A 27308-nucleotide genomic window follows, 5' to 3' on the forward strand; every position below is an offset into this window, starting at 1 on the left:
CTGTCTAAAGCTATGTGCCTGAGGTTCCAATGTGTACTGGATATGGATAGTGGAACTTTATTTGAAGCAATGGCTATTAGATTCTAAAGCAATAGTTCTCAGGTAATAACAACAACAAAACCGCTTTACTGCTGTTAGATTTACTGATGCTTGGATGGTGAGGCAAGAACAGGATCTCACTTCTGTACTGGTTACTTCTATAAAATCCAGCAGGCACAAGGCAAACCAATGAGTGCTGCTCTGTTGTTTTCAGAAGAGAAGAGGAGATTACAGCAGGTTTCATGGAAGAATAGCAGTGTTGTAACTAAGTGTAACATTTGCTTTAGCTTCCAGGAAAAAAGACAACAAAACTTTGGGTCCCAGATGAAGAAGTGTCTCCTGAAACGCTTGTTAAAGTAGGTAGCACTTACTATATTTTCCTGTGATTGTATGTATAATAAAGGAAGTTAAATATCTAAATTCCTAAAGGTGTCAACTGCTGTTTTCTGTTTGTCACCTTTCTAAAAGTAAAAAAGAAGTTACTATTTTTAAATAGAAGATCTTATCAGAATATACTTTTTTGGATTGCCAGAAGAGAATAATTTGCTTTTAGGAGCATCTACTTTTTTTACTTTTGTAGACAAATTTGTGTGTACACTTCATTGAATTTTCATGATACCTGATTATAGAGTTAGGTTTGGTGTGCAACACTTAAGTATTCGAGATACTGTCACAGTTAAAGTAAAATACTTTTTTCCAATAAACTTGCAATGCCCTTTTTGAATAAAGAAAAAAACTGTTATTGGATTTGTCAGTTTCCTCAAATAAATATGTGTTTCATTGCTTTTTCACTGTGGACAATGTGTACTAGAGGAAAAAAATAGTTTAAAAAAAAATCACATAAAAAATGCGGTGTATTGTGGTTTTGTTGTTCTTGTTTGGTTTTTTTTGTTTTTCTTTCTTGTCATCTCAAGCTTTCCTTTTTTTTTTTTGTTATTATTATTTCTGGACTTGGTAATAGATATTCTCAATCCGTTTTTCACTCAATCAGAAATACATTTACACTGGATAATACACCCTGTGTCTCTGTTTTGAAATGCCCTTCAGAACAGGGCTAGGTTATGCTTTCACATTTTCTTTTAGAATTAGAGCGATGCAGGTACTTTGTAGTATACTGTTTCTAAATTAATTACAGTAGTCATTTAATTTCTAATGCCTTTTGAATAAAGTTGCTCTGGTTTGCAGAAGTTCTTTGCCTTCCCTCTTGAAGTTGTTGAACTCCTTGAAATGTACCACCTTCTTTGCCGGTTTAGTGAGTGCTTTGTTTTCCAGCTTAATACAGAACTCATTGCTGGAAGTTCTCACTTGTGTTTGGAGTTGATTTGTTAGCTTTTAATTCATTTGAGTATAGCAAGCTTATTTTTCATATTTGTGCAATTCCATAGTTACATAGTACACTCCAAAAACTGTTAAAAAAATGCATGTCTGTTTTAATTTCATGAACTGCTAGTTTAAAATCGACATGCTTCGACTGCAATGATTATACATGTAACTTGAAGCAGTAAATACTAGTTGTCTGTCTTTTTTTTTATTATTTACGAAGCTATAATATCTCTCTAAAATGCACTTTTGTGTTCATAACTTTTCATACAACTGGCTATTTGGAAGGGAATTGGCTTATAGAAAATCTTGACGCAACTGAGAGTTGAAGTCAAGCCTGAAAGCTGTAAGAAGCATTTATTGGCAAGTGAAAACATATTATTGTGAAAATTGATCTGCGAATTTAATTAGCATTTATTACTACTGAGAAGCCTGTATTTAATGAATGCTTCAGGCCACATCATTGGTTTATAAACAAATCTTGCTGACAGCCTATTTTTCCTTACTCTGGTTTTAAAAGCCCTTTATAAAAGGCTCCCTTTGTAACATAACTGTATAATATATCTAATGGGGATCTTAAAACTAGGAAGTTTAAGTATGAAAGGGGGAGGGACTAATGAAGAAAAATTGAAGTATTGTCCAGCCTAACAGATGTAGACTGATACAGGCTCACCTTATTTTTAGATGTTAAATCTGAAATGAAATTGTACCTCTAGAGAAATGTTTCAGTGCAGTATTAAATATGACTTGGATTAATTATTGTGTTAGACTTGAATTCTTACACCTGGCACTTGAGTGTCTGCTGTGAAGCTGTAATCTCTCTTGACAGTGGCCAGTACTGAATACTTGTATGCACCATGCAGTGGACTGAGACTTATGCAGCAGCAGTGATATTTCTTGTTTCCTTCTATGTACACTGCAATAGAAGGTTCCTCACCCTCTTTTTATAACTGTGCGTTAAGTGGGCGTTATTTTATTTTTCACTATTGCATAAATCTGCAGCATTAGTGGCTCTGAAAACTCAAGTAATAGAATCCTGAACCACCTGTTGTCATAATGTTGATGCGGTTGAAAGACAGTGTTTCTAGGATCACTGCATGAGATGGGTGCCCATGGGATGGTGATTCCACCGCTTCCCTGGGCAACCTGTTCCAATGTCTGACAACCCTTTCCGTGTAGAATTTTTTCCTAATATTCAATCTAAACCTCCCTGGCGCAACTTGAGGCCGTTTCCTCTCATCCTGCTACTTGGGAGAAGAGACCAACACCCTCCATGCTACAACCTCCTTTCAGGTAGCTGTAGACAGCGATAAGGTCTCCTGTCAGCCTCCTTTTCTCCAGGCTAAAGAGCCCCAGGTCCCTCAGCTGCTCCTCATCAGACCTGTGCTCCAGGCCCCTCACCAGCCTCAGTGCCCTCCTCTGCACACTCTCTAGTACCTCGGTGTCCTTATGATGAGGGGTCCAAAACTGAACACAGGATTCAAAGTGGGGCCTTGAATCATTATCATAATCATCATCATATTGTATTTATTGCTCTTACAATCTTCTGGTGGATACTTAGAGCTGTTTCAGTGGAAGACCCTTGGAAATCTGGGGCAAGACCATTTCATTTCTGTTCCACAAACTCTATTTACGTTTTGAGGTCTTGAGGGACAGACATCCTACCTCTTGCTGGTGTTACCCGATAGAACTAGAATTCTGTAGATGGACTAAATTGGCTACAGTGCTAAAAGATGAAGTCATATATAGAAGACAGTCCTAGAATTTAGATCTGAAGAGACTACTGTGATCAGTCTGTTATGTGGAATAGATACACAATATCACCAAATGTAATTAAGCATATAGTTATGTTTATATAAAATTTGAAGTTACTGTGTGACTGGTTTTTGGTGGTGTCTTTTTTTTTTCCCCCAAGGATGTCTAAGTGATTCAGATGGCCATTTTCATTTTGCTGTAAGAAGATACTCCTCTTTCTGCTTTCTTTGTTGCTCTGCTCTCCTATAGAATGAAAATGAAAGGACAAAGGGACTAATACAAACAACCTTGATCTTGAAATTCATCCATTATTTTCACTAAAGAAATGTGTGAAATTATTCACTGTTTCATGATAGCCGGTGGATTCTGTATACTTTTAGAAGGTTGCCTCAAAGCACTTAATATTTCCGTTGGCAAAAGACAAATTATCCTAAGTAACAGGCTTTGAGGCTTTTCATTAAATACCCATGAAAGAAATATTCTTTTCCCGTTGTCTTAATACAGGTGAATACTTCTAACATTCAAAATGTCTATGAACTGTTTTTTCCTTTACATGTCTTTAAACTAAAATATTTCATATATAAATAAAGAATATAGAGGGATTGTTCAAGCACAGGAATTATAGGAATATAGGAAAATGAAAATGTGTTCTGGCTTTTGATCCAGTAACATTTTCTTAATAAGTACTTCTACCTATTTCACAGTGTTTAGTGGATATAAGCTCAATTAAAATAATGTTTGCACAGGACAAAACGTATGATTGCTTAGTAGAAGAAAGAGTTTGAGCTTTAACTAAATATTATATGATTTTTATTTACTATAATAAATGTTTGAGCTTTAAATGAAAAGTTGCTGTCAAGTGAGAATATATCTAGTTATCTTTCGGTACTTAAATGATGGTTTGCAACCTTTGACAGGCTTGTGCTCATGACAACAAAGGTCACTTGGGGAGATGCAGTGTGATTAAAATAAAGGTTATTTTAAAAATGAGACTCATGGTGTGATTTGACTCCTGTATACCAAATTTTTTTTTTCAGATTCAAGCCATCAAGATGATGGTTCGATGGTTGTTAGGAATGAAGAACAACCACAGCAAGTCAGGAACTTCTACTCTGAGGTTGCTAACAACAATTTTACACAGTGATGGAGATTTAACAGAACAGGGGAAAATTAGGTATGTAACAAATTATAACATTTTGATGTCCGTGATGATGTGGTGGGGAGAGTTTTAGTCAAAGTAATACTTTAAACTATTCTGTTAGACTACTGAACACTTGGTACATCTTATTTTTTAAGAACTGATGGTAAGCTTGGCTGCATTCTTACATAAGTTTCCTGAGTATCAGGTTTTTTTACACTGTGAATATAGCTGTATTTTAATGTTTTTATCATCTTTGTTCTATCTCTTTCTTCAAAGAGATTGTATTACTCATATTGCAAGAATAAACTGTGTAACTTACTTTTTTTCCCATTTAAAGTTGGTTTAAATTTTTTTATACAGCTTGCTTTTCCTGATGTACCAAGTGTTACGTATGCCAAAGGCTGATAGGCAGACTTTCTAATAAAAAATAATAGCATGTTGCAGTGAAACAGGTGAGAATAGCTAGTACCTAAGGCACTTCTGCCTGAAGGCAGACTTTAATCACTTAAGGCCTCTAAAAGTGAAAGGAAGAGGGAAAGGTGTAAAGATGATTAAGTCTCAATAAATAATTTGCCTTTTAGATGATCATTAGACAAGTTGTTTTTCTGGGTATCTTCTTAATCCTCTGTGGTAGAACTGATGAGTTGTCAGTCATTATTGCTTGCCAAACACTGAAAATGTATGTCTACAAAAGCCATTAAGGGCATGGGTGAATTGTGCCAGTATGAGTAACAAGGTTTTAATTTTAGAGTTTAATATTATACAGTGATTATGCAGATAGAACCTATGTTGTGTGTGCGAAATTGCAAACCTGAGAATCGTCTAGTATTTTGTCTTTGTAGAAACTGTGTAGTCTTTCTTAAACTTCTTTGCAAATAATAGGTTCATAGTTTTAAATACTGTAACATGAACATTTGTGGAAGTTACTGTGGAGTTAAGTAGCAGTAATTTAGCTTTTCAGAATAACTACTCACAACATATTGTTGGCTTACCCAGTAGTTTCTGAATACATCAGTTCTGTAGGTCCTGTGTGTTTTCATGCTCGGAGTGTTGATTCCTTATTATGTACGTTTTAGAAATTTAATTTTCCCACTCCTTTTGTGCTCAAAAATATAAATAATAATAATAGAAACTGTATATAATGATGTGGTCAGTTCTCCATTATTAGAGTTAGTGGGGGGCTGGGGATACTTTATGGGATGGAGAAAGCAATGATGACATGTGAGGTTGCTCTGTGTTAAAGGCAACCCTTCAATTCCAGAGCTTGGACGTCTTCCTGGAGATGGATGGTGAGCCAGCTGAGAGCCTATGGGTTAGGGTTAAAGACCAGACTGGTGTGGGTGATACGGTAGTGGTTTTCTGCTGTAGGCCCTCTGACCAGGAGGAGGAAGTGGATGGGCCCTTCTGTAAACAGCTAAAAACAACTTCATGTTTGCAGGCCTTGGCCCTCATGTGGGACTTAAGATCAGGTTAGAGAATACTTAAACAAACTAGGCATGCATATGTTCGTGATCCTTGATGCGATGCACCCTTGAGTGTTGAGGGAGCTGGCAGATGTCATTGTGAGGCCACTCTTGATCTTCCTTGAATGGTTGTGGTGATTGGTAGAGATACCTGAAGACTGTAGGAAAGCAAATGCCTCTCCTGTCTTCAGAAAGGATAGGAAGAAGGACCCAGAGAACTACCTACAAGCCAGTTGGCTTCACCTCAGTCCTTGAGAAGGTAATGGAACACCTGGGGCCCCCAGTACAAGAGAGATGTGGAGCTACTGGAATGAGCCCACTGTAGGGCGTGAAGATGTCTAAGGGATTGAAGCATCTGGTGGGTGAGAAAAGGCTGAGAGAACTGTGAGTCTTCAAGCTAGGGAAGAAGAGGATTAGTGTGGATCTCATCAGTGTGTATAAATAACTGAACCGAAGGTTTAAAGAAGATGGAGTCAGGCTCTTCTTAGTGGCGTCCGGTGACAGGACCAGAGGTACCAGGCACAAACTGAAGTACAGAAATCCTGTCTGAACACAAGGAAATACTTTTTCACTGTGAGGGTGACTTGAGCACTGGGACAGGTTGTCTAGAGAGGTGGTGGAATTTCCATCCTTGGAGATATTAACAAGCCATCTGGACACTGTCATGTGTGGCCTGCTCTAGGTAACTCTGCTGGAGTGGAGGGGTTGGGCTAGATGACCACAAGAGGTCCCTTCTGACTGTAACTACTCTGTGATTCCACATATTGCGTTTTGGGAAAGCTCTAAGCTGCAAGGAGGGCAGGTGTCCATGTCTCTGTGTGAGCTATACCACCCACGCTAACAAGTCCTCTCAAAACCTGAAGCAGAGGAGATGATGCTTCAGGCACATTAGTTCTGCATGGAGCTTGCTGGTGTCTCACTGACACTTCCTGACCTTTATTCTTCACCCTTTGGGAACGCAATGAAGATACCTTCTTTCCGGTAGTGCGTACTGTGTCCCTACTGTGCAAACCTGTCACTGTTTCTTCTGAATAAAAATTGTCTGTTCAGTACAAAATGTAATCTTTTAAACTGTACTTGATCTGGTGTCATTCTACAAAAATTTTTATGTTCATTGTTTGCATTTGTCTTTTAAACAATGTATAATTTGCTGAAGATTATTTGATTAACTGAAAGTGGCAAGGTGCCGGAGGCATTTGACCTCATGTAGGCTGTTACTTATGTTTTAAACAACTTGATGTTATTGTCCTCCTCAGCTGTAAAAATGACTGTTCCCATGCCTCGTTAAATCTATACAACTGTACTTTTCAGTGACAGTCCAAGAGAATGGTATTAGTTTTTAAATTTCAAAGCATCGTTCAGCCTAGAGCATCAGGAGAAGGCAAGGTCCCCAATGGAAAACAAATAAACAAATCCCTATTTTTCTTCATCCTTCTCACTTTGAAGTAGTAGAATTGATGACTTAGTTGAGTTACTTTTAAGACAACCGATTGCTTTGAAATTTTAGCGTATGTAGGTTAAACTCACTGGTGTTGGATTTTTTAATGTTGAATTTTGTGAATGAACAATATCTCAGCCATTCTTTCCAGGTCTCTATTGTTCATTTTACAAAGTCATAAACAGTCCTAAAATATTAAATTCAAGATCATACAAATTTTCTATTTATGGTTAGCTAAAACAGCGAAGTTGAATGCTGCATGTCTTTCTAGTAGGATTTTAATGTTAATCTGTATTAAGCGTAAGAGTATGTCAGTATCAGAGGACACTAGCTCTTGCTGAAAGTATTGATGCTGGATATGAGCCTGAATTGAGATGTTTTTGAAATGCTATCTGTATTTTCCTTAAGCTGAAACTTACCAAGAGATAAGTTACTTAAAACTTTGGAGTTTAGAACTTCATAGTTCTGTGCTGTAAATAATTTGCTACACCATCTGATACGTGACATTTTCCGAGGTTGTATTCGAAAGACACTTTATTCCGTGGAACATGGAAGATGCTTAGAAAATAGAATACTGGCATTTATCCTCTGGAGTAGAAGAAAAAAATGTTAACTGCTAGTTTGTAAAGTAAGAGATGATGATTATGCACCAGATATGTTTTCAAGATGCATGTATGTGGATTATCTTTGTGCAGCCCACCATCTTAATTAAGACTGTTTTGCATTCAATGACATCTATCCATGTAGTTGCACTTTTGTTCTCATTTCAAACATCGGTGCTTCAGCAATAGGAATAGCACTCCAGAAAAAAATGTCTGGGTCCCTCTTGTGTCTCTTAGAGAATTTCTGATAGGACAAGGGCATCCTTGGTACTAACTTTCAAAATCATTAGAAGTAATCAAAAACTGCAGTTATATCATACAGAAGCTTGTATTTCGGCCCTAATAATTGTGTGATTTGGGATAATGCAGTTAGAAAACTTTTGGCTATAATGATTTGATTAAAAATAAATCCTCAAAGGTTTCTTCTAAGATAATCCTTCTGGGGAATAAGACAGATCTGATTTTCATCTTCAGCTGTAAGAATGATATTCACAACTGACACTGTACTCTCCTTCCTTCCCACAGTGCGCACACATGCTTGTGCGTATTTCTGTGGTACATATACTCCGTAAAAATTTGGCCAACTTTTATATGAAATATCTTTGATTCAATTTTCAGAATTAAATGTTATCACTACGAAAGCTGAGAAAGATTGAAAGTTCTTAATTTAATCCTTTCCTTTGCCTCAATTGCTCTGTACTTCTAAGTCATTATTGCTCAGTTGTCACTGAAGTGCAAAATTTCAGTCTTTCTTGGGTTCACTTATCACAGTAGGTGTAATTTAAAGTGAAATTTAGCATTTAAGAACTAGATGTTGCCGTGTTAATCTTCATGCCTTGTTTGAAAGTTAGTGCAGCTTTTGTCATGTCATTTGGTGGTTTTTTGAAATGTTGTGGTTTCTATAAAATGCTCAGGTGTTTATGAAGCCTGATTAGATAAATTTTAAGGCTTAACCTCTTTAGTAGGTATTTCTAGCATGCACTCTATGTTTAATAATGCTTTTTATCTCATTCTGTAAATACTTTATACCGTTTTCATGATAATGAATTTAAGACTACAGTGTTTGCTCTTCCTAAGGATAATGGGCAAAATATTAAGAAGTTGAACAATATTTGTCGTGCTTAAAGGAATAGTTATATCTAAATAAGAATACACCTTGATTCCTGGTTCAAGTTATCAAAGGAAAAAGCTGTACTAACTACTCTGAATAGAATTCATTAGTGTTGTGAGAGATGTACAAAGCTTCTTAATTCTTTTGTGTTTGATCTGAAGAAAGACAAAAGTAACATAGTCTACTGAAATAATTTTTCTAAGAACGGTGAATCACAGAATGATGGCATGGTTGGAATTGGAAGGAACCTCTGGAGATCATCTAGTCCAGCCCACCTGCTAACGCAGGTTCACGTAGAGCAGGTTGCACAGGATCACATGCAGACAGGTCTTGAATATCTTCAGAGCAGGAGATTCCACAAGCCCTCTGGGCAGCCTGTTCCAGTGCTCTGGCACCCTCACAGTGAAGAAGTTTCTCCTCATATTCAGATGGAACGTCCTGTGTTTCAGTCCGTGCCCGTTGTCCCTCATCCTGTCATTGGGCACCACTGAAAGGAGTCTGGTCCCATCCTCTTGACATCCACCCTTGGGATATGTGTAAGCATTGATGAGATCCCCTCTCAGCTTTCTCCAGGCTGAACAGACCCAGCTCTCTCAGCCTTTCCTCATAAGAAAGATGCTCTAGGCCCCTGATCATCTTTGTAGCCTGCTGCTGGACTCCCTCCAGTAATTCCTTGTCTTTCTTGAACTGGGGAGCTCAGAACTAGACACAGTAATCCAGATGTGGCCTGTAGAGGGGCAAAGTAGAGGGGGATGACATCATCGACCTACTGCCCATACTGTTCCTCATCCACCCCAGGTACCATTTACCTTCTTAGCCACAAGGACACATTGCTGGTTCATGATTAACTTCTTGTCCCCCAGGACTCCCAGGTTCTTCTCTGCAGACCTGCTTTCCAGCAAGTCAACCCCCAGCCTGTACTGGTGCATGGGATTATTTATCCCCAGGTGCAGGATGCTACACTTGCCTTTGTTGAACTTCATTAGGTTCCTCTCCACCCAGCTCTTCAGCCTGTCCAGATCTTGCTGAATGGCAGCACAGTCTTCTGGTGTGTCACCCGCTTCTCCCAGTTTTGTATAATGACCAAACTTGGTGACATGGAAACTACTTTTGATTTGAAGTTTTTCAGCTGTTGATTTGGGGGAGCTGGGGCAGTGAAATCCATGTAAACTTTTCCTTCTTTTTAAAGTGCTTGTTTTTCAACAATGCAAAGTCTTTGGGATTTGTTTAAGTCAAATAATTATGTAATATTTACTAATTAACCTTTGTATTCCATGTGCTTGTTTTTTCAGTAAACCTGATATGTCTCGATTGAGGCTGGCTGCAGGGAATGCTATTGTGAAGTTGGCACAAGAACCTTGTTACCATGAAATCATCACCTTAGAACAGTACCAGCTGTGTGCACTAGCCATAAATGTAAGGAAATTAGGTGGGACTTATGGGTTGGTTACCAGCAAATGTATGAATATGTTTGTTTGTTCTGTATGTTGTGTATATTTCTGCTAATCTGCTGTTATGCAAAACATTCAGCCTTGGCATGAGCTTATTTTCCTACTACACAATCTTGAAAACTGATTTGGGTTGAGAATTAGATCTATAGTACTAGGCTTCCCAGTGGGGGAATGCTAACTTAAAGTAGTGAAATACTAGAATATTGATAAACTGAATAATTCAGTATTGATTTAAAGTAATATCCCAGCTGCATTATGACATTATTAAAAGTTGAAATTAGATGCTATGAAGTATGTTGGACTATGATGACAGCAGTGACTGTGACTTCTTGATACTTGGATGGAATATATTTGGAATGCAGAGGTCTGCAAAGAAATTTGAAATCCTTTAAATATTAGAATAAATAGGGAGAGAATTCTTAGTACACGGTGGAATTTTCATCCTCACTTTCTGCATGTGAGCCCACAGTGGCAGAAGGGAAATAACTGAAAATTGTAAGTAGACTATATATAGACATCATCTGTGTTTCTGTCTTGCAGACTTTGCAAATTCTACAGAAATTGATTCCCACCCCAAGAGTAGGACGACTAATGTTGGTGTTAGTTGTGTAACTACTGGTATTCTCCTGACTTTACAAAACTGAAGAAATCTTCTGGAAGGAATCCCTTCCAGAAGATAACTTCAGTAATAATGATATTCCATTCTAGACCTTAATTCCTGTCACTGGCTAAAGCTTTAGAAGCTGCAACCCATTTTAAATGTCAGATGATTTGAAAATGGCATTAAATATTAGAAAATACAAAGTATACCTCCTGGTTTGATACTTAATTTGAAAATAAACAATATCATTCTAAGTTCTTAAGTTGTTTGGAGTTGCTGGCAGTTAGGCTAGAAAAATCATTCATATACCAGAGTAAGACAACCTGGATTAGTCTTCTATATTGTTTTAACAATGTTTATGAGGATTTTAAGCTTCTGTATTTCTATGGCAAGGAGCCTTTACTCAGTTTTGAGATTCTGTGAAGAACAAGAGAAGCAAAACAAAACTTAAAATTACTTAAGTGGGTGAAATCTAACAAAAATGCAGCAGAAATCCGGTGGTAAAAGCCAAAGATCTATACACCCAAAGTGAGGACTGATACTTTCCAGTTTTCCTATTCCAAGATGTGATGGAAACGTTAGTCTCCTGTCAAAATGAGTTCTAAAGATTTTTACAATTCAGAACAAAATTTGTAGAGAGGAAGATAGCCACTTGCTGTAATGACAAATAAGGTCTGTCTCTGTTCCAGAAAGGATACTTGAATCCAGATAATGTCATGCCAGACGAACCTTGCCAGTATATTCTTTGTAGTTTCTGGGTTTTTTTTCTGATACCAGTGATCAAAATCTGTTAATTTCTTTGGTCATTGTGCTCCTGTGGCTTTTTTTTTTTTATTGCTAAATGTTCACCTTGCAGTTCTTTATTCAGAATTTGCATTCAATGTTTTAATGGCCTTTTCAGTATGTTGGGTGCAAGCTCATTGCCCCCTGTTTCATCACTATCACTCACTTTATTTTTGCTTCTTGTTTTGCAGCTGTATCAGTCTTAACTGTCTGTGGATATAGATAACAGATGTGTTGTCACCTATTTTTGCCATCTTTGGGTCTTAATGCTTACATCTCCTCACTTTTTGAAAGGGAATTTTGAGAGATAAGAAATAAATTAGAAAAACATATTAATGTCATCAACATTTATGAACAAGTTAGTATAACATCTTACTATAGAGTAGTTTGTGTCAAAAGGGATCTCTAAAGATCATCTCATTCCAAACAACACCACCATAGGCAGGGACATCTTCTACTAGACCAGGTTATTCAAAGCCTCATCCAACCTGACCTTGAACACCTCTAGTAATGGGGCATCCACAACTTTTCTGGGCAACCTGTTCCAGTGCCCTCCCACCCTTATTGTAAAAAATGTCTTCCTTTGTCTATTCTAAACCTAAGCTCTTTCAGTTTAAAAACATTACCCCTTATCCTGTCAATATAGTCTTTCTGTCTTTCTTACAAGCCCCCTTTGTATACTGAAAGGCTGCAATAAGATGTTCCTGGAGTCTTCTCCTCTAGGCTGAACAACCGCAGCTCTCAGGCTTTGCTCATAGGAGCGGTGTTCCAGCCCTTTGACCATTTTCATGGCCCTCCTCCAGACCTCTAGAGACAAGAGAGGTTCATGTCTGTCTTGTAATGGAGACCCCAGAGCTGGATTCTGTACTCCAGCTGGGGGTCTCATGAGCAGATTAGAGGGGGAAGAGATCACCTTGCTCAGCCTGCTGGCCATGCTTCTTTATTTGGAGCCCAAGATCTGGATCACTTTCTGGGCTGCAAGCACACATTGCTAGCTCATGGCCAGTTTTTTTAATCCCCAGTATTCCCAAGTCCTTCTCTCCAGGGCTGCTCTCAATCCCTTCATCCCTCAGCTTGTATTGATACCAGGGGTTGCCCTGACCCCTGTGCAGAACCTTGCACTTGGGCTTGTTGAACCTTGTGAGTTTCACGTGGGCCCGCTCCTCCAGCCTGTCAAGGTCCCTCTGGATGGCATCACTTCCCTCTGGTATATCAACTGTACTACTCGGTGTCATCCACAAACTTGGTGAGCGTGCCCTCAGTACTGCTACCTGTGTCTTTACTAAAGATATTGAACAGTACTGATCCCAGTACAGACCCCTGAGGGATACCACTTGTTACTGATCTCCATTTGGACACCGAGCTGTTGACTGCAGTTCTTTGAATGTGGCTATCCAGCCAATTCCTTATCCATTGAATATTCTATTTATGAAAGACATATCCAATTTAGAGACAAGAATGTTGTGTGGGACTGTGTCAAAGGCCTTGCAGAACTCCAGGGAAATGCCGTCAGTTGCTTATCCCTTATCCACCAACACAATCACTCCATTGTAAAAGGCCACTAATTAGTCAGGCACATTTTGTCCTTTGTGAAGCCATGTTTGTTGTCAGTAATCACATCCCTGTCATCCATATGCCTTAACATAGCTTCCAGGAGAACTTGTTCTGCTGTAGCACCATTTTTGTCACTTTTTCTCCTCACTTATTGATTTTTTTTTTTTTTTTTTTTTTTTTTTTAAAACTCCCTTTTGTGAGCTTCTTACTTGTTTACTTAGATTGTAAGCTCTGTCAGGACAGGTTTTTGAATACTTATGAATAACTTTTAGATCTCGAGGTTTTCTGCAGTTTCCATTCTTTCTGCCAGGCTTTTGGATTCAGAACCTCAGATGCAGAGTAACGGTAATAGTTTCAGTGACTTTTGCACTTCTAAGTGGTACTCTCCTATGGAAACCATCTGTATACTTGTTTTTGAGATATTTGCCTATGTATATATATGCATGCATGTATGCTTATGCTTAGAACGTTTAGTATTAGAATCCATTTCTTGATGGTAGACACTTGTTATTCTAAAAGTTTATTTCTTTTTAATGCTTACCAAGTCTAGCCATGAATCAGGACATTCAAGTGACATCAAGGCCAACACCAGTATTATGTAATTCAATTTATGGCAATTTTTTTTAAGTAGACAGATCAGGAAGCAGATTAAACAAAAGGAAAAGTTTTTAATTTTTAAGGTCTATAATGGTTGCACAGGTTCTGCTGTGGTTCTGTGCTGGCTGTTTTTTTTTCTGAGACTTCTCTTTTATAATGTGGAATGACTAGAGTGCAAAATACATAATTAAGTGTTGCTAATTGCCCTATTAAGGTCACACTGGCAAACATAGACTTTATGATGATTAAATGCATGTACTTATAGTCATTTTAAAATAAGTTATGTATATGTTTGGCCAAACCTGTAAGCTCACCAGCAGTTAAGTTCTTTGATCTGCAGAAAAAGTTTTGAAGTCAGCAGAATTTCATATTGCAATAGAATAGAAAACAGTTGAGTGTAGTGTTAAGTACTTCAATGCTTAACAGGCTTTAAGATCAGATTTACGATCTAATAAGCTTTGCTGTTGAAAATGCAATTTTAATTGTGTTCAAAATGATCTTCTAGGTTGTTTAAGTTTCATTTGTTTAAAAACTTTTTCAGTCTCCTTTCTCAACTATGAGGATGCTTCAGTTGTTTAAGCAAGTCTTTGTCCATTTTCAAGAATCAGATTTGGTCTAAAGGGATACATGCTGGTTTGCAAATAAAGTTTTCAAAATACTTATAAATTGTGGATGTCTGATGAACTGGGATTAAATTCAGAGAGGCAGATCTGTAAAACTGGGCTAATGTATGGGGTTTAATTGTATGTTATAAAAAAATTGTAGAACTTGGTTTAGTCCTCCCTCTTCTCAGAGAATTAGTGTAAGTGAACTGAATTTATGGTTACTCTCAATATTAAAAGATAAATAAAAATCATTCAAGTTTGTGTTACACGACACCATCAGTAACAATGAATTATACCTTCCTTTGAGTCCAAGAGGACATATTTCCTTTTCAAAACACCAACTAGGCACAGGGCTCTTCAAGGCTTTGAAAAGGTTTTAGACTCGAGTGATGTTACTGAGCAGGGAGAGGCCTCTGCCTTAGAGAGGCAACAGATCTTGAGTAGGCCTCACAGTTTGGGTTTGAGTCTCTGGTTATTTAACTCTGTCTCCAGCAGGCATTTCAGGGTTTCAGTCCGTAGAGGAAGGATTGATTAATTTTTTCTGGGTTTAATTTTTGGGTGGGGGAAGAGGGAGGCTTGTTTTATCTAGTGCGTGATCTCTTTTGATGCCCTGTGTGAACTGAGCACAGTCAGTGTTACCACTGACGAGGTGTTGTCTCTGCACTGCCTGTTGTCTGGAAACCATCTACGTTCTGTCTTGTTTCCTAACTGTCATTTGACTAAAATAACTGTTATTCCTGTTAATGCTTTTTTTTTTTTTTTTTCATATTTAGAGATAACAAATCCTTCCTCTGGACCTTTTTTTGGCAGGTTAAATACGCCAGGCTGTTTTAGTGGCCTCATTTACCATATGCTTTTCTGTATGTTTTCTTGTACCTGTTTTCCACACCTGCTTCTGCTAACCGTCCTTGGCCTGTGTTACTAAATCATTTGTGATATATTGAATGGTGTCTTAAAATATGTAGGTTATTATTTTCATACAGAAAATTTTAAAGTTCATGTATGTTCTGGAAAGATGTTGCTTAATAAATTGTAGAAGTACATTTACCACGTTCATATTATTTTAGTTTGTGTTTTTAGCAGCTACTAGACATGGGTTATTCTCTTCTGTGCTCAGTCATAGCTCGTAATTTTCCACAGTATAATGGAAATGGTTGGTACTCTTTTAAGTGTTTGACCGTATCTGGTCATTCTGTTGAATATTTTCAGTTTCTAATATTAATGGTTTGATGAAAATATGTGAAATCACAGTAGTAAAATCAGCACAGTCGTTACTAGCGGCTAAACACTGTTTCAGTGCAGATCATCGACTTTGATGCCACAAAGCAAGTGGTCCTGTTGTAAACAATTTCTTTAATTCTGTGCCTCAAAACTATGCTGAATTACACCTTGAGTCCTGAGTGTGATATCTTCTGTACAGTTTCTGAACCTTAACTCTTTTTCCGATCTTTAAGGAACCTTCAACTGATAAATTCAATTAATTGCTCTGAATGGACATTAAAAAACATTCTTAAAATTCCTATTTTTCTGTGGCTGCAAAGTCTGAAATGGATTTTGGCATATTTAGCCTGGCTTCCATGTTTTATTTCACAGTCTGTGTTTCTTTTAGAAAACGTTTACTGTTACTTTTTTTGGTTTTTTGCCTTTTGTTTTTTTAATAGGATGAATGTTACCAAGTGAGACAAATATTTGCTCAGAAACTTCACAAAGGCCTTTCTAGACTACGACTACCACTAGAGTATATGGCTATTTGTGCACTGTGTGCAAAAGATCCAGTGAAAGAGAGAAGAGCTCATGCTAGGCAGTGCCTTGTGAAGAACATAAATGTCAGAAGGGAATATCTGAAGCAACATGCAGCAGTTAGTGGTAAGAAAAGTCCCTTTTTGGTAAAAGTGCTATAGTTCAAATGTAAATGTGAGCAGGTTGTGAAAATATTGATGGTTTTCTGTTTTTATACATGGAATGGCTGTAAATTTCACTTAGAGGTATCTAATAAAAACTGAAAATAGAGTCCAGCTTTTCTTTTGGTTTTAACAGGCACTTCTGAGATCTTTTCAGTTATGTTAAAAGCTGTGCAAATGTTTATGCCTAGGTATATTGGAAGTGAAGTAGTTTTTCAAGGCAGTTACGTGTACTGTTTGAACTTAATGGTTAATTATGTTCTGAGTGAAGTGCCAGTGATTAATTTTACTTAAGTAATTAATAATATGCAACCTTAATGACATAAATGCTGTACTAAATTGACTGTCTCTGTGCTGCTATATTGAGTAGCTTCTTGTCTTATGCTGGCATATTTGTAGGCACTTCAGGATGAGTTTGTGCAATTCTTTCTTCAGTGACAGCAGTCTGATTGTGGGAATGCTTTGTAAGTTATTATGGACTAATTTTAGCTATTTTTCAGGTATAAAATCAGTTGTTTTCCCTTTTGACTTACTCAAAGCTACACGCATACAGTATGACAACAGTAGCATATGGTCAGATGAAGAAGTAGACCTTTATGAAGAGCTATGTGCATTTTTAATAAGTTTTGAAAGTTTTATTTCTTTGAAAGATTACTGGTGGTTTGGCCTTTGTGAAATTAAGGGGATTTTTTCATCTCGTCTTAGGATACACCAGATCTGTTTTATGAATCTGATCTCACAGATTCTGTCAGATAACTCATTTCCTTCTGCATTTATGAATCATAGACTTTATATTAGCCACGTCAACCTGTGTGTGTGTTAGTCCCCTTACCCTTTGATCAGAGAATAAGTCTGCAGATAAATCCTTTTGCATATTGTTAATTAGACTTAAAAGAAAAAAAGAGGAGTGCTTTTCTTCCTCCTCAATAACATGTAAAATAGAAAAATCCATTGAATAAATGCCTTTAAGTCATTCTTAGAGTATTCCTTTTGAAAGCTGAAAACTTTTTAGTTAGGTAGGAGAAAAATACGACAATTCTTATATGATTAAAAGTAACGGCTGATTTCATAACTTTATGAAGATAGATGCTGCAAAGTTCCTGCAGAAATGAAGAGGCGTGTAGATGTGTGTGTTATGTTTTATCCAGTAGGACCTCAAAGGGTGCCTGATGGGGGGGGAAGGACTTGGTGTGTTTTGGTTGTTTTGTTTTCCTTGCTGAAAGACTTAACCTTGAACGTTGCCATTGATTTGATATGTGCTGTAATCTGTGAGGAGTCTGGATTAAATGTAGATCACAGGATTTTTTGAGGATTGCATTTTTTAACTTTGTGACATTCAGATTTACCAGTCTGAGCTTTTAACAAATAAAATATCTTGAACTATTTACATCTTATAAAATCATTATTGCAGTAGTACAGCTGAAGCTCTATCCTGGTAAAATCATAGGATTTACATGTGTTATGTGTCACCCTCTGTCATTCTGCCAGCTGACCATGCAGTAACTCAGGGTAACAGCGATAGTACCTCCTTCAAAAAGCTCCCACAAAAAACTGGAGCTGAGAATCTGCACCCTTGATTAATTCAGCTATTTTTTCTGAATCTATAAGCATGTGATTTTGTGATTTTTTTTTCCTTGAAAACTTAGTACAAGTGAGGAGGATATCTTTCGGATATTTTGAGCAAGTTCAGCATTTGTTTGAAAGATGCTAAATTTTTGTATACCTTGCCTAAGGAAAACTTGTTAAGGATGGGTACCAGACAGTAAAATGCTCTTTTCCTCTACACTGACCTTTTACAGGCTGGCACGAATTACTCTCAGGCCTCTTAAATTTCCTAAATGCTATTCAGAGTGGAAGCCACTCAAGAACAGACTTATTTTATTGTGTATCTGTTACGAGTTTCTTCTGGGTAGAGTCTTGTGTCTTGCATAGGAATCTCTGTTTTCTAAGGCTGGGCTTATACTTGCAAGTCATTAAGTGGAAAAAATCCAAGAGTAAAGGTTAATTGTTTTAACCAGTTCATTTTCTAAATGCTCATAAAGGCCCCTCGTGAGGGTTCTTGGCACATTCTAGTTTGAAGTGCTGGTAGTTCATGTCTGTAAACCCACCCCATACTTTGGGTTGTGCCTTTATTAGAGATGTGGAAAGAATGTATAAATACTAATTTTTGTCATGACAGGGGTCAAATATAGTATGTGTCAATATTTGCCCTTTTCCTGTGTTGTCTGGTTCTGGTTCACTTTGTTTTTCAGACCCGGCTGGAATTATTACTATAGTTATATTAGAAATTGTACAAGGCAGGAAGTTAATGAAACACTGAGTTCATGAGCTCATGATGAGCGTTCTATTGAAGTTACTAATTAATACAAATAATAGCGGGTTGGTTGGCATGGGACATGTCTAAGACAAGCAGATTTTGCTAGTGTTCTGAAATCATAATTACGTTCTTTTTCTTCCCTGCCACGTCTTTATTTTTTTATTCAGTTATGCAAACAGCTGCTGGCTAAAATGCAGGACAGTGCTTGAAGAAACATTGAATGTTTTTAAAGTTAAAAGTGGAATGTCAATTGAAACACATTAAAAACTGCTTTGCAAAATACACAGGATTTAAATTACATAAATATAACTTGAAATAGAAGTGGGGTGATTTTGTTGCTTCTTTCAAATTTTATGATGGCTTGCAGTCTACATAGTAGCGAGATTTCTCTTGATAATTAACTGCATCAACTGCAGTGGCTGTCTAGAAGCGTATCCCTGGAACTTGACAGCACTACCTTCTGTGAGCCTGTATTAATTTTGAATGCTTCCCCTGCTATTATGAATGAATCCAAATATTTTATGTAGGCTGTGCATTATCCCTATTTATGGAGACCTTTAAGAATGAGATAGGTTGGGTCAGGCTTGACTTACGCATGATAGTTGTGTAGATGAGGTTCTTAGGGACATGATTTAGTGACAGTGTTAGGTTAGCGGTTGGATTCAATGATCTCAAGCGTCTCTTCCAACCAAAATGTTTGATTCTATTATTTAGTTAGTCTTGTGAAACCTACAGCAATGAGCTATTTTATTCGATGTGCACAATATTTGTCAAGCACATCTCATATTAATACATTAGTGACAAAAATGTCAATGTTCTAATGTATTTTAAAAGAGTTTTCAAATATGATTATATATAATGATTTACAGATGTTTGGACTTCTTATTCATAACCGAATATGGTATAGTTAAAAGCTTATGGAAAGAAGATTTTCCAGACTTGGTCATGGCTTTCATGACCACTCCCTAGCTCAGATTATTTTTTTTTTTTTCAAAAGCCAATTGAGGAATTTGCCGCCTTCCTTCATATGTCCATTCAGGTGATCATCCACAGGCATGTTAACATTATGATTTTGCATTTGCCACAGGCACTCAAGATCAGATGTTTGTACTGTAGCAATATACATTGAATACTTGCGTGCCTTTCTTGCCTGTGACTCTGCCTGTTGCACAGGGACAGCTTTAATACCTTATGTGTGTTGTGCATCCTCTACTTCCTCAGTCATTAGGCTAAAGAAAAAAGTGTGGACTTTTTCTGCAAAATGCTTTTTGACTTTTGGTGTATGACTTGTCATTTTGTCTTTGCCCAACCATCTTGATGTAGGAAAGATGTTCTCCTGCAGTCCTTGCTTAGGACTACTTACAAGTCTCAAAGGATGCTAGAAAAGGTTTTGAATGCTTTGATGTCATAGTTGAGTTGTGTTGCTCTGTTCAGGTGGCACAGAGCCTTTCAAACTCAGTCCACTATTACTTTGTTATAGCTTTCATGTTACCTCCTATTCCTTCTTTAAACAGAAAAAGTAGACTGTGGGTTTGGAGAACATTGTGGCAATTTGACTGAAAAACTTGTGCAAAGGGCAGTTTTTCTGTTCTGTTGACAGCAAGGCTGTACACCGCAGTGTCCAAAGGAGGAATGGTAGCTGATCCTGCAGTTGGGCTGGTCTCACATCTTGCAGTTAACATGGATTTTTGTGATCTATCCTCAATTCTGTTTTTCAAAGTCTTTGAGTACAGGCTTTGAAATGAGGAAAGGGTTTGGAGTGGGGGGGATGGCTGTAGCTGTATTCTCAAGGTAGCTAGAAAATATGCAGCCCTGAGTGAAAGATACTTAAAAGTTTAATTTTTGCATGCACAAGACATCTGCACATCAACCATGAGATACAACATCATAAAGAAGTGATAAACCGATGTATGCCTATACTTAATGTACACTGACTTCAAACTTTGCTCTTTCCTCTGTAGCAGAAAAGTGTATATCTTGATATGGCATCTTCTGACACATCTTTCTTCTGCTTTTCAGAGAAACTGTTGTCACTTCTACCAGAGTATGTTGTTCCTTATACTATCCATCTTCTAGCTCATGACCCAGATTATGTGAAAGTCCAGGACATTGAACAACTCAAGGACATAAAAGAGTAAGGCTACTTGTAATAGTGTTTTTTCCTAGGGCTAAAGCAACTTCAGTTTATTCTAAGTGAAATTTTAGTTCATTGCGGTACCCTGATACACTGTCCGGTGCATGTACTAATGGCAGTTATTTCTGAAAAATATTGTGAGATATAGTATATATACTTTTTTAGTACTCTGTGATACCTTACAGAGGAACCTTCACCTTCTGCTCATCCTACCTTCATTTCTTTTTTTCTAAATAATTGGTTTCCCAGAGTTAGACTGTTTCACATTCGTAATACTAGTAAAAGTTGGAGTAAAACACTTTCTCAAATGTGCTTTTTTTAAAGAATAACTTTTTTATTCATGAGGAGTACTGCATTTCTCCTTTAGGTGCCTGTGGTTCATACTGGAAATATTGATGGCTAAAAATGAAAACAACAGTCATGCATTTATCAGAAAAATGGTAGAAAATATCAAACAGACTAAGGATGCTCAAGGACCAGATGATGCAAAAATGAATGAAGTAGGTGATACGTTTTGATTGGAAATTACATTTAATTCTGGCCTGCTTCTGGAACTGAGTTGCTTTTTGTTTACATACCAGCTTTCAAATGTTTTTCAATAGGATTTTATGTGGGAGATGATACTGTGTATGCTCTGATGATTATATTTGTTCTAGTTTAGATGACAGTTATTTTCCTGTGCTTCAGTAGCTCTTATACATTTGCAAGGAAGTTGTAATATCTGCAGTTCTTCTGTTTCTGCCTCAGTAAGATTATTAAATGCCAACTTTAATTATATGTAAGCTACAATTTCCAGTGTTTAAATCATCCACTAAAGTGCTTTGTAATATTTCCTTTTAAAAGTGCAAGAGTAAGCGTAGTATAGGAAGAAAAATACATGCATTAGATGTCTGCAGTGTGTACTGTGTAGTGAATGTATTAAATCAATCCCTGAACTTGTTTTTGATGTTTTTGCATCACATAATGTACAGATTTGTCACTTTTCTGCCTTTCCCACAGGGATTTTAGCTTTGTCTTGGAAACCATGGCATACACTATTCTTAAGTGTGGAGAGATCATGAAAACTAGCTCTCTTTAACTGCTGGGACTGCAATGCTTTTGTATTTTACTCCTATATTTTAGTACCATGTGATACACGGTGTAAGATGCAGGCTGATGTTAAATGTTGAAGATGATTGCTTTTAAGCTGTGAGTTCTTGTAGTTCTGTGCTAAAAAGATACTGTCTTTTGTCAAGATTTGTGATGAGCTTCTGAAGTGTTATTTGTTTGGGTTTTTTAAAATTTTATTATTTACAGAAACTATACACAGTTTGTGATGTAGCAATGAATATCATCATGTCGAAGAGTACAACATACAGTTTGGAATCCCCTAAAGACCCCGTACTTCCAGCCAGATATTTCACTCAACCTGACAAGGTATACCTTGGCATTCGTTTTTTTCTTGAGATAAGTCTGTTTCAGTCTTTTTTAGTTGTAATTCAAGGGTTTATTTCAATAGTTCTTGTAACTTCAGACTCCTCCCTATTATAATGTAGTTGACAATGTATGTAGATGTTTTCGTAAATATTTATGTATGTGTACACACACTGATTTCTCCCTCTCCCCCAACCCCACCAGGAGAGATTGCTGTTCAGGTTTAAAATTACAAACACCAAAATGATGTAAAGAAAATACGTATCTTGTTCATTGATTATTGCTCTGATTTCCTGCCACCTGCCTCCTTTCTTTCCAGAATTTCAGTAACACCAAAAATTATCTTCCTCCGGAAATGAAGTCTTTTTTCACTCCTGGAAAGGTGTGTATGCTGAGGGGGTTTGGGGCTTTTGGTGTTGTGCTTGTGGCTTTGAGTGTGGTTTTGGGGGTTTTGTTGTGGTTTTTGTTCATTTTTTCATTTGCGGGGGGGGGAGGATGGTGTGTTTGTTTTTTAAGAAAACTAACATGTAGTTAATGAAACACTTCAAGTTTAAGAAATACATAGTTTCTGCCCAAAGGGTTTATATGCCAAAGGTTAGTAAAGAAGTAGACAGAAAGAGACAGGTAGAAGGGGAAACTGCTCCTGTTTGTGCTGGGTTGGTGGTAATACTGGGCAAATCTGTTGTCTTTAAAAGAGAGAGTCCAAAAAAAACCCCGTAATATTTGACAAGTTTGCAAAGTGTGCTTCACCTTTTTTTCTGTAGAAGGACTACACTTTTGTATATGAAGTGAGAGCTATGGAAAATTCTTAATATAAATTTTTTAAAATCATATAAGTTAATCTTTGGCAAAGCTGAATAAAATTTTACAGTGTCTTAGATAAATTAATATAACCATAGAACAGTCAGTTATCTTTCTGAATACGCTTTGTATTGAACGGCAGTGTTTTTTCTTCACTAGAACTGAAGTCAGGTACTGTTTAGAATTAAGTTAAAATCTAGTAAAGGGAAAAGACAAATTGTGGTTTTAATCTGGATGACTGTGTCCTGTTCTAGATTACAGGAGAGCATTCATTTGCTACATTGCAAAATAAATAAAAGCGCAGCATCTTTATTACCCTTTTTTTTGCTAGTGAAGCATTGGCTGAGAGCTAGCAATTTATTAATGGAGGAGGAATGCAAGTTAGGAAAACACACATACCTACAGGAGCATCTTTTTGATTAGAAGTTGAAAGCTAACATTTATCGATTTGAATATATCGTTGTGGTTTTGTGCGTTTGAGTATTTAAATTCTGTATTAGAGATTCACTTCTTACTAAGGACCTGGGTGTTACTGCATAAAGGTTTATTCTCTTTAGGAATAACTGAACTCTTCCAGCTCTCTCAAAAGTTAGTATGAGCTGGTGGAGACATTTGGCATGTCCGAAAGATAATCCACTTAAATGAATAACCTAAAGCTCACCACTATCTGGAAATTGTGGCACCTATTGAAAACCTAACATTTTTAAATCTGTGCGTGAAGCATCAGAATCTTCTCCTCAATATTTGTTTTTTGAGGCTCTTACTCATTCATTCCCAGTTGAAACCAGTTTGCCCTTACAGCTAAGCCAGTTTAATGGCTTCTTTGCTTAAAGGGCTGTCCTACTGCTATTTCAGGTTTGCCAGTATAGATGTTTATCTGATCCAAATGGTGAGCTGGTTCAGGCAGCTAGATCAGCAGAAAGCAAACTGCACAAGAAGTCCTGAAGTGGCTTAGTGCAAGGTCAGGTGAGCACCCGATACAACCAGTGAGAAGGGAAACGAATATAAGGATAGAGAGAAGAATACTGTAGGCAGCAAGTGATTTGATTACAGCTTTGTCAGCTTCCTTCTGATGTCTGTTTTAATTTTCAAATGAAAATGTTTATATCTTTGTGTTAAGATATTGATTGCAGAAAGTGGAATCTGTGAATGTATTAAGCATAGTACATGTTAACAATATCTAAACGTGTAGCTTAAAATAAAGGAAATGTATTTTTGGTTTCAGCCCAAAGCAGCCAATGTTCTTGGAGCAGTTAATAAGCCTCTTTCGTCAGCAGGCAAGCAGTCTCAATCCAAATCTTCACGAATGGAAACTGTAAGCAATGCCAGCAGCAGTTCAAATCCAAGCTCTCCAGGAAGGATCAAAGGGAGGTTGGTAGACAACAAAGGAGCTTTGATATTTCAAGTATTTGTAATGGAAACTTTGAATATTTCTGTAATGTTTTCTAAGTGAGTAACAGAATTCTAATATCTTATTTTGAACTAAATTTATAGTACTGTGATGGTATAACTGAAACCATGAATTTGACTTTCTAACCCCAGAAATAAATTTATTTAAAAAACCTAATGAACCAAACAACAAAAAAAATCACACACACAAAAACCACAAAACCAAAAACAAACAAAAAAAAAACACACCAAAAAAACCCACAAAAAAACCCAGAATCAAATCATCTTTGTCCTGAGACTTAGATTTTCTGGTTTGTAATATGTGATGGCTACAGTAGCCAGAATGAAAGGTTCTTTCTGCCAGATTGCTCATGGTTTAGGAACAGATTTCTTCTGAAGATTGTAATTCTTTATATATTTATATATATGTGTATATATATATATGTAAAATTGCTTGCTGTATTATAGTAAGGAGGAGAACAAATGTTTTTTCATTCCAGGCTTGACAGTACTGAAATGGACCACAGTGAAAATGAAGAATTCACACTCACTTCACCCTTACCAGGGAAGAAAACTGACAAAAGGGACGACTCTGATCTTGTAAGGGTGAGCTGTTTGGTTGCATTGCAGATGTTTCATTTTAAGTCACCTTTAAAATAAAAATTAATGTGATTGTACTTCATATCATTCAAGAAAATAGCTGAAACATGAAACTCAGTTGATGTTATAAACTACTGGAAAGTGTGTTTAGAGTTGGATATGAAAATGCAGTGAAAAAAAGTTTAGTTTGTCTGATTTTCATGTTTACACCACATGCATAGCTACCTTTGCTTCATACTGACAGCTCCTGTAAGCTCTCAAGATTACCAGTGATTTGCAGGACATTGATACTACTGACAGGAGTAGATTCTGCTAGAGCTACGTTGATGAGAATTAGTCTGCAATTTGTCTCATTCTCAGGATTTGTTGATGGAAGCGTTCAGATCATTGTTCAAGTTGATAGCTTCTTTGGACTTCAGTTCCGCAATATATCGTAGAGATCTTATTTTTGTATTCTTGTTGTTTGCCTGAAATACAGATTTGGGAGAAATAATTTGATTAGTTTTGATAATGGCAACTATACTGGAGTTTTGGGGAAGCCGTTTAACCTGTCTGAAAGTTTAGATTGCCTTCTGAGATGGTAAAATCTGTATCATACATGGTTTCTTGCTTGTAGTTAGCAAAGTGGTAACGCCTCATTACAGAGTTCATGCATCATAATTCTTGCCTTTTTTTCATACTGTCCCATCACTCTGCTAAAGCATGCTCTCCTTTTCCAGCCAGATGTGTTTGTCTTTCAGCAGCTGTAGGGAATAGCAACTGTTTGTTCTCTGGTTATCTAGAATACCAAGAGGGCATCACAGTTTGACACTGAATTTAGAAGTTCAAGGAAGAGTTGTCTGAATAGCCACACGGATTCTGTTTTCTTGCACGCAACTTGCACTGCATTGAAGGCAGGAAAATGCTTGGTTCTGAATGCCACATATCGCAAGCAAAAGTTGCAGCATGATTTTAAAGTTGTCTGATTGTGCGTAACATGATCTTCGACAGGCTTTTAGGACAGAGTGAGCTACCTGATACAAATACAATCCAATATGATGTAAAAGAGTCGTAATGATTAACGATCACATTGCCTGTGTTGTAAGCTAAACAGGCTGTTGTGTGTGAACAGTGAACCCCAAGGGGTAGCAGAATGGTGTCGTTGCTGTGCTCTTTTACAGTGTTGGGATCATTCGGGCGAAATTACATGTGTCTGGCTCAGGGAGAGGTTTTAGTGAATGACCACTAACCAAGACCTTGTGAGCGTGGTAGGCCTTTGAAAACAGTAGCCATGTTCTTACTAATTCTTACTAGTGGATTTATGTATTTCTGTAGATCAGTAATGCTAAAGGTTCCTAATGAAGATATAAAAATTATTCAAACACTCAGATGTAGTGCCTAAATATGTTAATGAAATGATAAACAGGCTAAATACTGTCTCAAGCAGCATTTGCACCTGTGTCAAAATATAGAAAAATAAATCACCAAGGAAAATTATAATTGTATTGTAATTCTAAGAACAGCTCAGATAATAAGAGTTTCATATACCGCTAGTAAATTTTGGTTCTTTGTGCCTTAACAGTTGGCAATCTGTAAATTTAATAGTATTTGGGATATGCATGAAAAAGTAGTAATACAAATAAGATCAGACTTGTTACGATTGGATTTTATAGAATGCATTAAGGATGTCCTATATCTGATGTCACTGCTGCTTTATTTTTTGACTGTCTGTGATATTTCTCTGTTCTCCCATTATGTCAGTCTGTTGCGTTTTTTCTGGGTTGCTTGGGACATAAGCTGCTGACTAGTAAAAATGCCCCAAAGTGTGAATAACCATCTTATACTGTGATATCTTGTGGGAAAAGCAAACCAGCTTATTACAAAACCAGAAAAATCCAGAATCTCTTGTCAAAAACCAACCAAACGAAAAAAGCCCACTTCTGATGCTTCCTGGATTGATATGCCATTTCAGCTAAAAACCTTCACAAGTCTGAGGGTCCAGACAGCTGCTGGCATGCAATTCATGTTTAGGAGCATTGGGTTGAATTGGTAACCAAGAAAGCTAAGTGATAAAGCAAATATAGTTCGGTATTTTTAGTACGTTTGAGGGCATTTGTACTTCACTTAGAATATGTAAGCAAGCTGCTTAAGGTCATTGATTCAGGATTTCTTTTTTTGGATCTGGGGAGCAGATTATAGCAAACGTTATCTGAGAAGCAGAATTTTAATTGGGAAGCAGAAAGTCCATGTTTTAGAGATGTCCCTATTCAGGATATTTGTCTAGTTTATATCCTAGGGTAACATGATAGTTCTA

General features: G+C 37.0%; 1 protein-coding gene across 4 annotated transcripts in view; it reads left to right on the top strand.

Moving 5' to 3' along the window:
* Positions 1–27308, top strand: part of PDS5B (PDS5 cohesin associated factor B) — a 110241-nt gene that overhangs the window by 71558 nt on the left and 11375 nt on the right. For 3 of the 4 annotated variants that reach the window (XM_065829896.2, XM_065829925.2, XM_065829906.2), the window contains exons 22-31: positions 327–395; positions 4152–4288; positions 10162–10285; positions 16122–16326; positions 20698–20812; positions 21180–21312; positions 22109–22228; positions 22545–22607; positions 24252–24397; positions 24916–25021. In XM_065829896.2, coding sequence (XP_065685968.1) covers positions 327–395; positions 4152–4288; positions 10162–10285; positions 16122–16326; positions 20698–20812; positions 21180–21312; positions 22109–22228; positions 22545–22607; positions 24252–24397; positions 24916–25021 — 1218 coding nt within the window. The remainder of the gene's footprint in view (positions 1–326; positions 396–4151; positions 4289–10161; positions 10286–16121; positions 16327–20697; positions 20813–21179; positions 21313–22108; positions 22229–22544; positions 22608–24251; positions 24398–24915; positions 25022–27308) is intronic. The other variant, XM_065829917.2, reaches the window with a different exon arrangement.

Source organism: Patagioenas fasciata, chromosome 1 (assembly GCF_037038585.1).
Source record: "Patagioenas fasciata isolate bPatFas1 chromosome 1, bPatFas1.hap1, whole genome shotgun sequence".
Lineage (NCBI taxonomy): Eukaryota > Metazoa > Chordata > Aves > Columbiformes > Columbidae > Patagioenas > Patagioenas fasciata.